This window comes from Lepidochelys kempii, chromosome 2 (genome assembly GCF_965140285.1).
Source record: "Lepidochelys kempii isolate rLepKem1 chromosome 2, rLepKem1.hap1, whole genome shotgun sequence".
NCBI lineage: Eukaryota > Metazoa > Chordata > Testudines > Cheloniidae > Lepidochelys > Lepidochelys kempii.
This window is the reverse complement of record NC_136381.1, coordinates 4,296,200-4,313,022: the sequence shown is the minus strand read 5'-3', so window position 1 is coordinate 4,313,022 and position 16,823 is coordinate 4,296,200. Positions and strand designations below refer to the sequence as shown.

At 42.4% G+C, this 16,823-nt stretch overlaps 1 protein-coding gene across 5 annotated transcripts in view; it reads right to left on the bottom strand.

The window, feature by feature from the left end:
• ZC3H3 (zinc finger CCCH-type containing 3) overlaps nt 1-16,823 on the bottom strand; it is a 353,067-nt gene that overhangs the window by 217,908 nt on the left and 118,336 nt on the right. For 4 of the 5 annotated variants that reach the window (XR_013635280.1, XM_078851405.1, XM_078851406.1 and 1 more), the window contains exon 4: nt 3,502-3,658. The exons of the other annotated variant lie outside the window; for it this stretch is intronic. Coding sequence is in view for 3 of the 4 variants with exons in the window: in XM_078851405.1 (XP_078707531.1) it covers nt 3,502-3,658 (157 nt within the window). In the remaining variant the exon portion in view is untranslated. The remainder of the gene's footprint in view (nt 1-3,501; nt 3,659-16,823) is intronic. 5 annotated transcript variants of the gene reach the window in all.

Sequence of the window (16,823 nt, the reverse complement as noted above, 5' to 3'; positions counted from 1 at the left end):
CGTCAAACACGTCTGAGATCCCTTTGCCTCAAGCTGGGCTTATTCCCAGCACCAATGGCGCTCATGTTGGGCTGTATTGTTTAGTATTCGGCTGCTATTTAATACGTTACAGTAGTACCCCAAGACAGTATCGGGGCCCCACCGACCTAGGAGCTGTACAAACGCATGGTCTCTGCCCCAAAGAGCTAACAATTCACTAAGAGAAGTAACATACAACGGGTGGGGCAGAGAGAGTATATTCCAAGCAGAGTAAAACAACGTCAGTCATCATCACTTGCAACATCACTAGCAAACAAGGCAGCAGCGGGCAGATTTTTCAGTGGTTCTGAATTAGACCTCCTTCAAAATGAGCCACTTTCTAATAGTGGGGCAAGATGAAATGTGACTGAAAAGAGGTCGTTGGACCATTGAAACAAGAGACGGACGAGATCCACTCACTTAATCCATATCTCAATCTTCCTCCGAACAGTGCAGGATGGCTCTCTGCTAGAAATGTCTCTCCCCAGTGCTTCATCCAGTCCAGTTTTTAACAACCCGAACATTGGCTCTTCCCTCCTCCTCCCCCTGAGACAGTAGCTCACAGTCTACTAGATCATTTTTTTATTCCACATCCAGGAGACCGTTATGAACAATGGAGTATAAGACAAAGGTCAGAATTACAGAAAAAGCGTTTGCCATGTCCTGACCAGACGGTCCGTATGATGGATCGTATGCAACAAAGGTAATAGCAAGACTGAATCAGAGATTTATCTCTTCTTTAAAATATAATTGTTTTAATTTGCTGATGGCACTTTATTAAGATCTGTATGAAACAGCCATAAGATCTAAGCCACACAATTTAATGAAGTCCAAGATTAATAAGTACAAGAGGATTCTACAAATGGAAGCTCTCATCCAATCAAAATGGAACAATCAGATTACTTCTCTATAAAATGACTGCTCTGGTGAGGAAGACTGATGGTGTGACTCTGTGATCTCTGGTCTTAATCACTGTCTCTAGCCCTGCTCCTCCCCCATTTTAAACCACAAGTCCCCTCCTCTCAGTCAGATGCTCAATCAATTAGATGTTCAGATTGCATGGTAATGAGTAGGGTATGAGAACCTGAACAGAATCAAATCGAGGAGGGACTTGTCTCTCTGTCATTATGGTTGAAGCTAGCTTCCCATTCTAAGCCTCGTTTTGCCCCACCTCAATAACATCACTGATATTAAACTTACCCATTTCAAGTTTTACAGGGCTCATCTTACCAAAGAGCAGAAGCTTTTTTTTTCCTGCGAAGTTTGGTACAAATACAAGTAATCTTCCTCTTTCTTTAGGGTTGCCTCTCCTAATCTTGAATTGATCTCGTGAGTCAGATTCGCATATCAAGCTTCGTAGCGATGCCATGTCATGATACAACACGACGACGCTCCATACAAACAGCGCTGGACCACCCAACACCCCCAAGTTCCAGTGACTCTGCATGTGATTTCAGAACCCTGACCAATCCACAAGTAGCGCTTACAGGACGCAAATCCCCCGCACCTCCGTTGATAAAATTGGGACAATTATGGAATCTGATGGGTGCCACCCTCTTTCCAGGCCCCTGTTAGAGAAACATTATGTGCAGAAACACTGAAGTGGCAGTTTTGTCCAGACCCCTCACAGAACATTTATGGTCACAAAAAAAATAGAAACAAAAATCAACTTTCACTCAGGCTTTCAGATAACTGGGCAGTAACAGAGAGAATGGTCATTTTAACAAGACTGGCTGTACCACATAAAGAAAGAAGCAACTGTTTCAACCAAGGTAGGTTCCCCTTAATGGATTTAAATAAAAGAGCAAGATTCAATCAATGCTGCTTGTTCAGGACGAAAAGATACACTCTCAAATATACTTAACTCGAGATAGGAAGGGGGCAACTTCCAGGCTGATGAGGATGTAATGGCTTTGGTTAGGGGCAAGTTTCCTGGCTTATCACCATTCGCTCTAGGGTCATGTAGGCATTGCAAACAAAACCCCTGTAGATGCACAAAATGACCTGACAAATTGCAATGTGAATAACAGAGTTATAGTGGACAACACAGTAAAGAACTCCTTGCTAGTGGCGACAGCGCCAAACAGAAGTGATCAGTTTAATCCCAAAACAATGAAGCATCTGGACTTAATTTAGTAAGCAATTTACATTTAACACTGGCACAAACCTGAAAATAATTTATCCTGAACAGTTTCCTTGGCCACTATTTGTCCTGTCCCCTCTGCTATGATTAAATGGTTCTCTCCTCCCTCTCTGTGAGGCTACTGCCAGTACCAGTGTCTACAGCCATGACACTGATCAGAACTTGACAGATTCGATATTATGATTTCAGGGCAGAATCAACCAGAAGATGAGCTATCAGGACTAAACTTTCATTTACATGCAAATATCTACCACTGTAACTACCAACAACAAATTATGAACCTGTGAAATGCAGAGAAATTTAAGGCCTGGTTTACACTACAGAGTTGGGTCGACTTAACTACACTGTTCAGGGCTGTGAAAGTTTCACGCTCTTTGCGATGGAGTTAAGCCTACTTAAGCCCTGCTGTAGACACTGCTAGGTTGGTGTAACAATTCTTCCATCAAACTAGCTATCACCTCTCAGAAAGGTGGATTTCGTACAGTAAAGGGAAAATCCTTTCCGTCACTGCAGTAACTGTCTACACTGCAGCGCTACAGTTGTGCCGCTGCACCGTTTCTAGTACAGACATACCCTGAGATTTTAGCCTAACATATTCGCAAGAACACAGTGTACAAGCCCCTCCTCAAAACACTAATTGGGCCAGCCTAGAAGTAGCACAAGGACTGGTTTGACTGTGTGATTTCCTATCGCGGAATGACAGTCGTGGGTATTTGTGGATTCTATATAGAAGATAAAATATGAACACATGATGATATCTTGATGGAAAAGCAACGCGGGGGTAGGGGGAAAGAGCAGGAAGAACCCATATTTGATCTGTTTGTAAACAGTTAAACACAAAGAGTTGGCACATCTGGTTCATAAAAGGAAGGTGAATTGGAGGAGGGTCCATGACTCAGTAGATGCCTTCCGTGAAGTGCAAGAGTAATTTGTAGATTAGTATGGAGAATAGGGCATGTTCTCTGGGGGACAGCGTGACCTCAAGACCTCTTGATGCCAATTGACAGAGGACACCGAGGTACATGGGGTATACGGATCCCATGGGTTCACCAAAAGGGGTCATTGTAAGGGTCTCTACTGAAAGCCTGTGTCACACTGGTTATTTAATCACTGAGAGACGTATGTACGAAAATATGTGAGGAGTTGTGTACGTATGCTGAAAATTATGTTTTCTAGGCCTTGTAGTTAAAGGCAGGTCACTCCAAGGTAGCATGTCATGAGACAAACTTCTCCAGACAGGAAATGGGAGAAGTATCTCCCTGGTGAACCACTATATATTGTGCATCTCACAAGAGAAGTCTATTAGCATCCTAATAGATTAGCATAGGCAGAAACATTACCTGGATGTCACAAGTCGCCTTGTCTTCCAGCTGGGAACAGGAATGCTGAAGAAGGACGACGAACTTGGAGACGAAGCCACATTCTTCTTCACTATCCTGTAGCGAGTCTGTACGACTTTATTAGCCCCAGGGCTCCTTACAAGGTGCAAGCTGGACCCTGGAAGAAAGTAAGCAAAAGAACAACCTGAAAAGTTCTCATCCTTAGGATGTATATGATTACGGGTGGGAAGGAGGAGAGTCACCTACATAACTAGTTCATACTACGTAGAGAAGAGTGGCTTCCAGCTAAGACTAAGGAGAGCTAGTCAGCACTTCAGCTACTTATGATCCCCAATTTAGTCAGAAAGTAATGCCCCCAAGTGTGCACATACACACACGTGAACATGTACGGCACAAGCATTCAGATGTATTATGGGGGTGTTCACGTTTTTCTGTGCCAGCTAGAAACTGGACAAAATGCAACATTGTCTGTTGCAGTTACTATGCTCTGACTGTGTCAATCCTCATTAAGCTCACATAGTCTAGCTCATGCTTATGGACAAAGAGGTTCTAACTTTCAGTGGGTCATTAATACACGAAGTCTGTGAACGACACGACTAGTTAGCCAGATCTGTTTGAGAGAGAAGTGATCAGTACAGTTGACAGGCAGAAGATATTTTCATCCTTGGTTATATCTCTGCACACTATTGACTGAAGCAGGCATTTCCCCACTGCATCTTAAGGAGTACAAATATTCCAGCCTTCCTACTGCACAATGGTCTTTTGAGACATTTCAAACACATTTAGAAAACACACCTTATCCCTGACATCTACATTCTGACTAGATTTATGTATTTAATCATTTTCATAATATTTTGCAAGATGATCTACAAGCCAGTTTTTAATGCGGAATGCTTCATGCAATTAACAGTTATATGTTTGACTCTGTTTTTCCTCTCCTTGATAGTTAGCAAATTTTTTTCACAGCTTTAAGGAATGCGTCTAATTGCCTGACTTTTATAACATACAGCTATAACTGCCCAGATAATTAAAGCTGACACTACATGCTGAGACTAAATCTTCTGGTTTTATAACCGATTTAAAGGGCCAGCTGTGTTTTTTGGAGATCCTCTAATTAAAATTACTGCAAGATGGAAAGGGGAAAACCAGACCCCACTTTTGTGTTTGCCTAATGCGTCCCTTGTTGGGAGAGGTGGGACAAGTGCAGCCCAAAAGCTAAATTTAGTATGTGGTGATAACAAGGGTGATAGGGGCACAGAGTTACCACTGCACGCATACAGGCATATTCCAGCAGTCGCATCAGTGCTAAGTACTACCATAGGCAGAGCAGGTTTTCAGAATGTGATGGCAATAACTCCTGTGCATCAGAGCTAAAATACAGGTACTCATTTTTCTAGTTCATTCAGAAGCTGGGTCCTAGAGTTAATTCAAATTCAGCAACTCAGTACCTCTGTTAGGATCTGGAGGGCGGGAATAGGGTCCGCATCATGAATCTCCCATCCCAAATTCAGACAGCGGTAAAAAAATCTTTAACACATGGGAGAGGCAAGAGAAAGCTCAATAGTGCAACATGTCACTGGAGATCTTAATAATAAAAATGAAGATAGCAACTTTCCCCATAAATTATAGTGGAAAAAACACCACTACTGACCGAAGAGAGCAATATTTAGGACTAGAGAGATCTTCAATTCTGCCTGTTAAGTGTTATGCACACTCATGGCACTATATAAATAATGTCATCATTCTATACAGTTGTGACAATGTGAAAAGGGCTCAGTGTAAATAAATCAAGGCATATCTGGAAGCACATTTCCCATACTGAAGCATATACAATTAGGACAATAATTTTAATCTATCATTTTCCCTTCCACTACCTTCAGCTTTTACAGTTATATTATAGGTTTTACATTAAACAAATATTCATATTAGGGCTGTCAATTAATTGCAGTTAACCCACACGATTAACTCAAAAAAGTAATAGCGATTAATCGCAGTTTTAATTGCACTGTTAAACAACAGAACACCAATTGAAATGTATTAAATATTTTGGATGATTTTCTACATTTTCAGATATATTGTATTCTGTATTGTAATTGAAATCAAAATGTATATTATTTTTATTACAAATATTTGCACTGTAAAATGATAAACAGTATTTTTCAATTCACCTTGTACAAGTACTGTAGTGCAATCTCTTTGTTGTGACAGTGCAACTTAAAAAATGTAGATTTTTTTTGTTACATAACTGCACTCAAAAACAAAACAATGTAAAACTTCAGAGCCTACAAGTCCACTCAGGCCTACTTCTTGTTCAGCCAATCGCTAAGACAAACAAGTTTGTTTACATTTACAGGAGATAATGCTGCCCTCTTATTTACAATGTCACCAGAAAGTGAGAACAGGCTTTTGCATGGCACTTTTGTTGCCGGCATTGCAAGGTATTTATATGCCAGATATGCTAAACATTTGTATGCTCCTTCGTGCTTCGGCCACCATTCCAGAGGACATGCTTCCATGCTGATGACGCTCGTTAAAAAAAATATGCATAAGTTAAATCTGTGACTGAATCCCTTGGGGGAGAACTGTACGTCTCCTGTTCTGTTTCACCCACATTCTGTCGTATATTTCACGTTATAGCAGTCTCGGATGATGACCCAGCACGTTAGTTTTAAGAACTCTTTCACAGCAGATTTGACAAAATGCAAAGAAGGTACCAATGTGAGATTTCTAAGGATAGATACAGCACTCAACCCAAGGTTCAAGAATCTGAAGTGCCTTCCAAAATCTGAGAGGGATGAGGTGTGGAGCATACTTTCAGATGTCTTAAAAGAGCAACACTCCGATGCAGAAACTACAGAACACGAACCACCAAAAAAGAAAATCAACCTTCTGCTGGTGGGATCTGACTCAGATGATGAAAATGAACATGTCGGTCCTCACCGCTTTGGATCGTTATCGAGCAGAACCTGACATCAGCATGGATGCATGTCTTCTGGAATGGTGGTTGAAGCATGAAGGGACATATGAATCTTTAGCGCATCTGGCACGTAAATATCTTGCGATGCCATCTACAACAGTGCGATGTGAACGCCTGTTCTCACTTTCAGGTGACATTGTAAACAAGACGTGAGCAGCATTATCTCCTGCAAATTGTAACCAAACTTGGTTGTCTGAGCGATTGGCTGAAGTAGGACTGAGTGGACTCGTAGGTTCTAAAGTTTTACATTGTTTTATTTTTGAATGCTGTTATTTTTTGTACATAATTCTATATTTGTAAGTTCAACTTTCATGATAAAGAGATTGCACGACGGTACTTGTGTTAGGTGAATTGAAAAATACTATTTCTTTTGTTTTTTTACAGTTCAAATATTTGTAATCAAAAATAAATATAAAGTGAGCACTACACTTTATATTCTGTGTTGTAACTGAAATATATTTGAATGTAGAAAACATCCAAAAATATGTAAATAAATGGTATTCTATTATTGTTTAATCGTGCGATTAATTTTTTTAATCACTCGACAGCCCTACTTCAAATTGTTAAAATCAGACCAAACAATACTTTTTAAATACAGCAAATGCAGAGGTTCAAGCATGCAAGTAGGAAATCCTTTAAGAAGACTGCCTGATTAAGCTTCTTATGCAAACCAGCTCGTTTTGGCAAGGACAGGGATATTGGGTCCAAAGACTAAGTTTTTTTGGTATATGTTTGTACAGTGCTGAGCACAAAGGGGACTGGATTCCCTATTGGGGCCCTTATTTGCTACCACAATGTAAATAATAATAAATGCACTGAAATAATCTTATGAACTGTAATGTTATTTAATAGGCTCAGCACAAAACACATTATAATGCTTTACAGGATGACAGGATTCTGCTGTAGGGAAACCCATAGAAATAATGCTTTCTGGAATTATCAGCATTAATAAAAGTAGCAGTGCTATACAGTAGATTAAATACCAAAAAGGGTACATTAAGTTAATGTAAAGTATTAAATACCCACAAAAGCCAGGAAGTTAAAGCCAGCGCCTTTTAGTAAAAAACTCTGCTTAAACAAACAAAACAAACCCCACGGCTCTATAAATCAAATCAAATATTCCCAATACTTCTCTTCCTTCTCTCTTAATTAACAATTATTCACATTAAAAATGTTCTCTGTTTCTGAGATATTCCAGCCCCTTGTTCCCCACATAGAAGCCTATGGTTTTGACAAGCATTTCCAAATCAACCAGTTCTAAAAGACAACCAGTATGGAACAGGAAATAGCAGGCTGCAGACAGTGGGGAAATCTAAGGCCCTGTCTACACTTGGGACATTTAGTAAAAGTTTCCCATCATTGCAGACACCAGTTCAGTTCTACCAACGTTAGGTATCTTGGGAGCGCTAGCGGACACTGGTCCCATTGGTGGTTTCAGCACTATCTCATCTCACCTTGATCACAGTGGATCTAACTGACATGATGTAGCTAAATTAGTGTCAGCAAAGTCCCGCAGTTACAAAATTTCCCTAGTGTAGACAAGATCTATGAAAGAAAGATCCTGTTGTGTTGCAAATGTCCCTAGCACTAAAGACTGAGAAAGGGGATAGACTGAAAATGTAGAACAGAAGCTGAACAGTTTCTCATCTAAACAGAATGTTTATCAAAGGTTCCCCACAGTGGATTTGTTAAAAATGACTGTAAGCTCCCCAGAGCAGTGACTGCATCATCCTGTGTGTCTGTACAGCACACCTAGCTCATTTTGAGACCTACTGTACTATAATTTATCATATTATTGAGCCATGTCCAGGTCAGATGGTTTTGTTCATGGAACATCTATTTAACTTATTTGTTTTGATTTAAATAATAACTAAAAAATGCCTATCCAAGACTCTGCATGCACTAATGCACCATTAACAATATCTCAGCAACATTAACATGATCAATTCAACAGGCGCTCAGCCACCCAGCCACCTACAAAAACTCTTTTCCGCCCCTTCATTATCTAAGAAGCATACCCTCAATCTTCTCCCAAGCCCTATCTAACAGATCTAAACTATCCCCTCATCTGGCCTATTTCAGACCAAGCGGTGGTGCAAACTCCAGAGTCCTCACAGAGAGCTCTAATGATACCTAGCCTTCGTATGTTTTGCTATCCTCTAGAACAGTGGTTCTCAAAGCCGGTCCGCCGCATGTTTAGGGAAAGCCCCGGCAGGCCGGACGGGTTTGTTTACCTGTCGCGTCCGTAGGTTCGGCCGATCACAGCTCCCACTGGCCGTGGTTCACCGCTCCAGGCCAATGGGGGCTGCGGGAAGCGGCGCGGGGCAAGGGAAGTGCTGGCCGCCCTTCCCGCAGCCCTCTTTGGCCTGGAGCGGCGAACCGTAACCAGTGGGAGCCACGATCAGCTGAACCTGCGGACACGGCAGGTAAACAAACCAGTCCGGCCCGCCAGGGGCTTTCTCTGAACAAGCAGAGGACCAGCTTTGAGTACCACTGCTCTAAAAGAAAGTCCAGAGTTGGAACAAAAAAAGAAATGACTCCACTTCTCTGCGTGGCCTCAAACAAAGCCATTCACAATTCATATGAGGACACGTTTCTGCCAAAGCATCTATAATATTGCAGAGGTCCACCCTGGAAAGCAGTTCTGCCTCTCCCCCTTTAAAAGAAGGGGAATATAATGGTTGGGCTGACTCACTCTACACATTTCATATCCATAGATTTAATAAGACTACACTTAAAATTTCAGTAAAGCTTTTTATGGATCTTAAAAGTCATGAAGCTATTTTACACAGAGGTCATGCAGAAAAGCAGTGGCAGAAGTGTGAAGAGAACCCAGGAGTCCTGGCTTCCTGTTTCCCCTTGCCAACCATTAGACTACATCCTATTTCTAAACTTTCACATGTGTGTTTCCTCGCATGTAGGATCATAGAATATTAGGGTTGTAAGAAACCTCAGGAGGTCATCTAGTCCAACCCCCTGCTCAAAGCAGGACCAACCCCAACTAAATCACCCCAGCCAGGGCTTGTCAAGCCGGGCCTTAAAAACCTCTAAGGATGGAGGTTACACCACCTCCCTAGGGAACCCATTGCAGTGCTTCACCACCCTCCTAGGGAAACAGTGTTTCCTAATATCCAGCCTAGATCTCCCCCACTGCAACTTGAGACCATTGCTCCTTGTTCCGTCATCTGCCACCACTGAGAAGGGCAGAGCTCCACCCTCTTTGGAACCCTCTTTCAGGTAGTTGAAAGCAGCTATCAAATCTCCCCTCATTCTTCTCTTCCGCAGACTAAACAAACCCAGTTCCCTCAGCCTCTCCTCGTAAGTCATGTACCTCAGCCCCTTGATCGTTTTCATTGCCCTCTGCTGGACTCTCTCCAATTTGTCCACATCCTTTCTGTAGTAGGGGGACTAAAACTGGACACAATACTCCAGATGTGGCCTCACCAGTGCCGAATAGAGAGGAATAATCACGTCCCTCGATCTGCTGGCAATGCTCCTACTAATGCAGCCCAATAGGCTGTTAACCTTCTTGGCAACAAGGGCACACTGCTGACTCATATCCAGCTTCTCATCCACTGTAATCCCCAGGTCCTTTTCTGCAGAACTGCTGCTTAGTCATTCGGTCCCCAGCCTGTAGCGGTGCATGGGATTCTTCCATCCTAAGTACAGGACTCTGCACTTGTCCTTCATGAACTGCATCAGATTTCTTTTGGCCCAATCCCCCAATCTGTCTAGGTCACTCTGGACCCTATCCCTACCCTCCAGCGTATCTACCTCTCCCCCCACCTTAGTGTCATCCACAAAGTTGCTGAGGGTGAAATCTATCCCATCATCCAGATCATTAATAAAGATGTTGAACAAAACCGGCCCCAAGGGCACTCTGCTTGATACTGCCTGCGAACTAGACATTGAGCCGTTGATCACTACCTGTTGAGCCCGACAATCTAGCCAGCTTTCTATCCATCTTATAGTCCATTCATCCAAATCCATACTTTTTTAACTTGCTGGCAAGAATACTGTGTATTACTGTGTAATATGTACAGATCCCTGTAGGAATTTGCCTAAGCATGCTACTTTCATATGTGATACATTAGCTGACTCTTTACCTATGTTCTGACCTTATACAATTATTTAAATTAGGAATTTGTCAAATACATTACACCACCGTTTTTTGTTTTTGTTTTGTTTTTTTGGGGGGGAGGAAGGGGGTTGGCACCTTTACAAGCTCTAGTGGCTGTTAATCAATCAGACATCCAATCAAACTCCTACTTAACATCCCTCACTGCCTTGCACTTACAAGTGATGTAAGAAATGGAGATCCCAAATTGTTGTGGCTTTCAGTTCCCCCTCCCCACCATTCCCAAAACACAGACAGACCGGCGTCCGGTAAACTGTATTCCACAGAGGTAATTGGATGTTGCATTTATACAGTAGCTGCTCTTCCGTGCGCGAGTCTCTGGCATTAACCATGTTCTGAAAGAGACTCTCCGAAGCAGCTCCGTTTTCTATTATTACTTGCTAGCTGAGGGGTTTTGTGTAGATAATCATGTTATTTAGATAGGATGTTGGTTTAATTCCCTTCATTACAGGCTCCCAGGGTTGTAATTTTTTTTCACCGCATGATGTATTCCCTGTGGCACATTTCACTCAAATCAAACACTTTACGCTTTTATTACAAACAATACCCCAGCGTCTCCCGTTATCAGCCCAGCACACACATGCACGCTCCTTGCAGAGATCCAGAGGTCAGTTCTAATGACTAATCGATCTCATTAGCTTTCCTAATTAAAAACTTTACTACCGCAATGGAAGACAAACTACAAAAAAACTGCTTGCATCATATTTGAATGGGATATGAGCACCATTTATCAGCCAGGGCTCACGGCTCATGCACACCAAAGTGCTCTGTGCATTGCTGAGATGGTGGTTTTACTCCGAGACATGCCTCCCCCGTGAACAATTCACACCAACCACACCCAAGGAGAAGAGGAAAGAAAAAACCTGGTGTGGAAACTTAAACACCTTATGGCTGACCTTCACAATGGCACCTTATTGCCATAAAAGTCTTAAAGCGATACTTATGTATGCATCCTTCCCAAGGTTCCTTATGAGCTGATGGAGTCAAAGAACCAAAGTGTGCCACTCTTTCGACTTTTAGGAAGATGTTTGAACGCTGTAACATCAAGGTGGCAAACCTCTCTGGTTAAGCTTCACGATAATCTACTTTGCTCTTCCACAGCACATTCTAAGTGGGTCTGTGCATTCATTCAGACACACAACACTCATGAGAGCTAGGGAAGCATGATCCCCATTTTACAGATGGGAAATCTATGTGGGGGGAAGGGGGAAGAGAGAGAATAAACAGCCTTTCCTAGCATCACATAGGGAGTCTGTGGTATAGCCAGGAACAGAACTCAAACTCCAAGTCCTTTATCTTAACAATGGGATCATTCTCAAGGCTAGTATTCATCCATCTTCCATCATCTTCAACCATCAGTAATTTTCATTTGTTTTAATTTTTCCTCCCCCAGAATTACTGAATAGATAAAATAAATATTCAATGTGAGAGGACAGTCTAACTTTTTTATACAAAGTGACAAAACAGGATTGTTTCCCTAAAACCAGAATTTCTTAGAATGGATTTGTATGTCCATCCGTTCTCATGGACACAGGTTCATCTTGAGATCTTACATCCTCGCCAAATTGGGTGACCACGGAAAAAGACTACCTCCCTCTTATTTACATAGCACCCTTTACCTCAAAGGCTCCAATCACTTACATTTTACTTCTCCACAGCCACCATAGAACTCAGAAGCAGGAAAGACATTAGCCAATCTAGTCCGTCTCCCATCCAAAGCAGAATTCTCCTCTACATTTTTCAGCAATTTCTCCAATACAATTTTCAAGGAACCAAATAATGAGGCTTCCATCTCTTCCTTGGGGAGAATATGCCATAGCCTGCTGGAGCTCAGTGTTGGGCTGAGGAGCCAGAAAAACTTCCTAAATTCTCTGCTGCATAATTTCTGATGCCTACAATCACACAGGAGCTGTCCTGACAGAAAGACAGCATGTATGACCAGATGATGACAACTCACCACCCTTTGCTGTTTATTTCTGCAGGCCTTTGTTCAGTTGACTATGTTATTTCTCAAGAGATAGAATATTATTAGCACATGCCAAGAGTAGTAATAATCAAGCATGGTAAGTAGAGAAAGACAGTAAACTAGCAGCCATTGTTGGGATAGATTAACTAATCATCTAAACTGGTAGGGTAAATCCTATGTTCCTAAAAGTGAGAGGAATAAAGTACCCTAATGAGAAAGGTACAGTGCAAGGATAAAGAGTGGGAGCTGAGCTTCCCAGAGACAACTGATTTCAATTCCTTTGTAAAGGAAAAATGCAAGGACCAAGAAATGGGCCAGCAGGGCTCTGTAAAATGCTCCGACATCTGAGGGTCACGAGGATCCACATTGGAAACAGAGAGGGACTGTGGACCCCTGGTGGGGTCACAAGAGGCCATTAAGACTTGCAGGGAGAAAGCCATAGGAGCTGCCATCAAGACAGTCAGGAAGGGCAGGCACCAAACTGAACCCCAAAGTCAGTGGAAAATGGGCAATAGCAGAAGTTAAGTGTTTATTTTCCATTACTTGGAACTCAGTTCAGGGTAGAGGAGCCCCTGAGGGCAATGAACGCCAGGATTAGAAAATGAACGGCAAAGGTGGTACGTCTACAGCCATTCAGGGCTTTAGGGGAATCGCTGGAAAGAAGGATGAGTTCGCATTAGCCTAACAGGCTTCTACAAATCTATCAGGGAAGACAGGCAAGTGAAAAAGCAGGAGACAAATGAAACCAACAATAATTCTAGTGTGGCTCAGCCACAGAGCCACCTGTTTCAAAGGCAGCCTGTTAACAAGAAAACTAAAGGGGAGCAAGTATAATATACCATAGATACCGATCCTGGCTCTGTCTGAATTCCTTAGTGCAGGATCAGGGCCACAAATCAAAGAAGGGAAAAATTGAAAATCTTTACTGAATGTATATGAATGTGTATTGTAGAGGTCACCTGGGGGATAACCACAAGGGCTAAGATTACACTGAGACTGTGGTGGTAAAAAACACACAGAATCACAGCCAGAACCAACACAGGAATGCTCGTATCTGTTTTAAGTGTGGCGCAGGCCTCCATGTGTGATATAAACCAATTTAGTTAAATCAGTGCAGCTTTGTGTGGGAATCTTTCCCCAACATGCATAAGCAGAGTTATATCAGTATAACTGCACCCACACTAAGGCTTTTTCCAGCATAGCTACACGGGTAAAAATCACCCCCCTAAACGACAGAGCTAGGTAGCCCAGGCTTTGTACCAATTTCAGAGTATCCACAGTAGGAAGGTTCACTGATTGAGGTAAATTTGTGCACACATTGTGTGTAGATAAGACCTGGATCTATTTCTCTAGCTGTAGGGACACACGAGACCCTCCTTCATTTCAATGAACTATCCACTTCAAAATCCTAACTAGGGCTGCTGAAATGTTAACATTGTTATGCTCCTCTAACACATCTCAGGACTTAAGTGCTCTCTGGGGCTGTGATTTCTAAAGCCCTCTAATGTACTTCGCATGAACTGGTCCATGCAGAACAGTCTGGTACACTTTAATGTAGTATTGTGTCAAACAGCACTAAGTTAAAGGGCATTAAGGAGCAAGGAGCCACTAGCGAGGAGAGACTAAACCAGATACTGCTACTCAGGCCCTAGTGAGATTCAAACCTGCGACCCCTGTATTTCGAGACCACTGTTCTAACCCCCTGAGCTATGGAACCCAGCTCCAGGTCCCCTCACCACAGGGAGGAGGTTGGTTTAGGCTGAGGAGCGTTGAGCCAGCGAGGAAGGAGAGTGTTAAGCAGAGACTGCTACCCAGGCCCCAGCAAGATTGGAACCTATGACCCCTAAACCAGTGAGCACCAGCGGGAATTACACAGACCAATTAATGCACCACACGTTAGGGCGCTTTAGAAATCAAACCCCTGTAGAATGCATTACCCTACTGTGCAGATGAGCCCTCATACTCATTGTGTTTGTTCCCTCAGTGCTGCTCCCAGGCTGAGTTCTCTGCTCCCCTGGTACCCAAAATAGACCTTTCTTATCACACTCCTCCTAGTGAAGGCAACTGAGGTTCCTTTCCATGCTGGACATTTTTTCTCCTTACTACAGTTATTTATAATTATCTTATGGTAGCACCCAACAGACTCATTGTGCTAGCCACCGTACAAATACATCTGAAGGTACTTTCTCTGTACCAAACAGCCCACAACATAAGACAATAAATGATTAATAAAATGTGGTGGAGAGCAATACAATCAGATATAATTTTAATGTTTCAAATCCTTGCCCCCCTTCCCCCCGACCAATAATCATCAATATATAAAGTACCAACTCTTCCCAACTGTCCCAACCCCATTAGTCACTGGCTGATTTCCTAAATGGCACAGGTGGGTCTCGGGCACACATTTCCCAGGTTACCCTGCTTTACAGCAAACACAATTGTGGTGTCTTAGGTGGAGCCCAAAGTGGGCACACACTGTTCCTTTCTTTAGCTGCTGTAACATAGCATCTGGCACAGGACTGTGGGGGAGAAGGGGACCTTTGGCAAGACTAAGTTTACTCCTAGGTGTCTGCTGTATCTCCTTTTCAAGCATGAAGAGTGGGTACCCAAGTCCAGATTTACCTAGAAACTCCCACTTGACCATCTGCTGTTGCATAATCATTTAAGTAGAACCTGCTTGCCTTGCATTATCAACAGATCCATAGATCACATATATTCTCATTTGCAAGCACACCTGCAAAACAGGTTAAGAAGTTGTCCCACACTGTACAGCTGGTAAACGCAATGTTAATGATCTGCAGAATTCTGCATTATTGAGGCAGAAGACTCAGCAGGATTTTCCACAATTTGGCAGCAAAAGGAGCTAATGAAAGTTCAGGCTGCATGCAAAAAGGCAGAACAAGCAACCGATAGTCCCTTTTTATAAGGTCCCAGTGAGGCCATGCCTAGAATCCTACAATCAGCTCTGGGCAACTCAATACCAGAAAGATGTACATACACAGAAAGGAACTCAGAGAACAGCAGCAAAAATATTATATAAAGGGCTTGAAAGTTTGCGATATTAAAGGAGAGCAAATGAATAACCAGTAGATACCACTCGGCTAAGCAATGATTAAACAGAGATAAGGTAACTGACCACCACAAGAAGAGGAATTATTTATGGTCCTGCAAATGGTTATTATTACAAGGAACAGGATGAAACTGAGCAAAGGAAACTTTATAGCTGAATACAAAGAAACCATTTCTTAGCTGAATAGTCCCATGGGGAAGTAGTGGACGCCTTATTGCTTGGGTCACAAGAGATTAGACAGAACAAAGCAGCAGAGAACTTATGGGGAACAATCCTGGGTTGGTCAGAGGGGTGTTGTGTTAATGTATGTCCACGCTTCTCAGACTCACAGCTGAAGGGTTTTTTTTGCAGTGTAGACACACCTGGATTGACTCTACAGTCTCTCTCTCTTACTTCTATAACCTGAAATTACCTGAAGAATTCTATAGGCTTTGCAACCAGACAGCTTTGAAAGAAAACGATTCACAAAGGCGAGTACGCTGAACATTGTTCAGTATATGAGGTACAAAACAAAGAACAGGGAAGGATCTTTCACAGTTTTCCTCCTTTCCGTTTTCCAGCACCCGTATAGGCATTGGGGGCAGAAATGAACTGTCCAACATGAGCATTGCTGGGCAGAGAGAAATTTTACTACTCATAGCTGCAAGGTGGAGACTTCCTAAATATTGAAGAGCCTGTTACTAACTCTCAGACTGCGAGGGACTCTCCCTCTGCATCTTCAAAACAGGCACTTAGCTCTTCAGGCTTAGATGCCTCCAGAATTTGCTATCTAGTCAAGAATTGCCTCATAAGGGATCTCAAACAATTTGCCCAGATGTGCAGCAAATTGAATAAGAGACTGTTCTGCACAGTGAATACTATGATCGAAAATTGTTATTTATACTGATTTTGCATAATATATGAGGAACCCCGCAGAGAGGTACACGTGGGATACTGATCCTTTGAACTGCATAATGTAAGATTATGTCAGATAGGTGATGTTTAAATGATCTGCCATTGCTGAGCTGTACTCCTGAAAAAATGGTGACAAATGTTTCATGAGCATGCATAGGCCTGCTTTCTGAGAAGGTTGGAAATGCAGACAGAGACAGCCAATATTCTGGTGCTTTAAAAGCCAGAACTCCTATAGGCACTCGTTCACCTTTATTAGACTACCGTATTTTAGAGATAT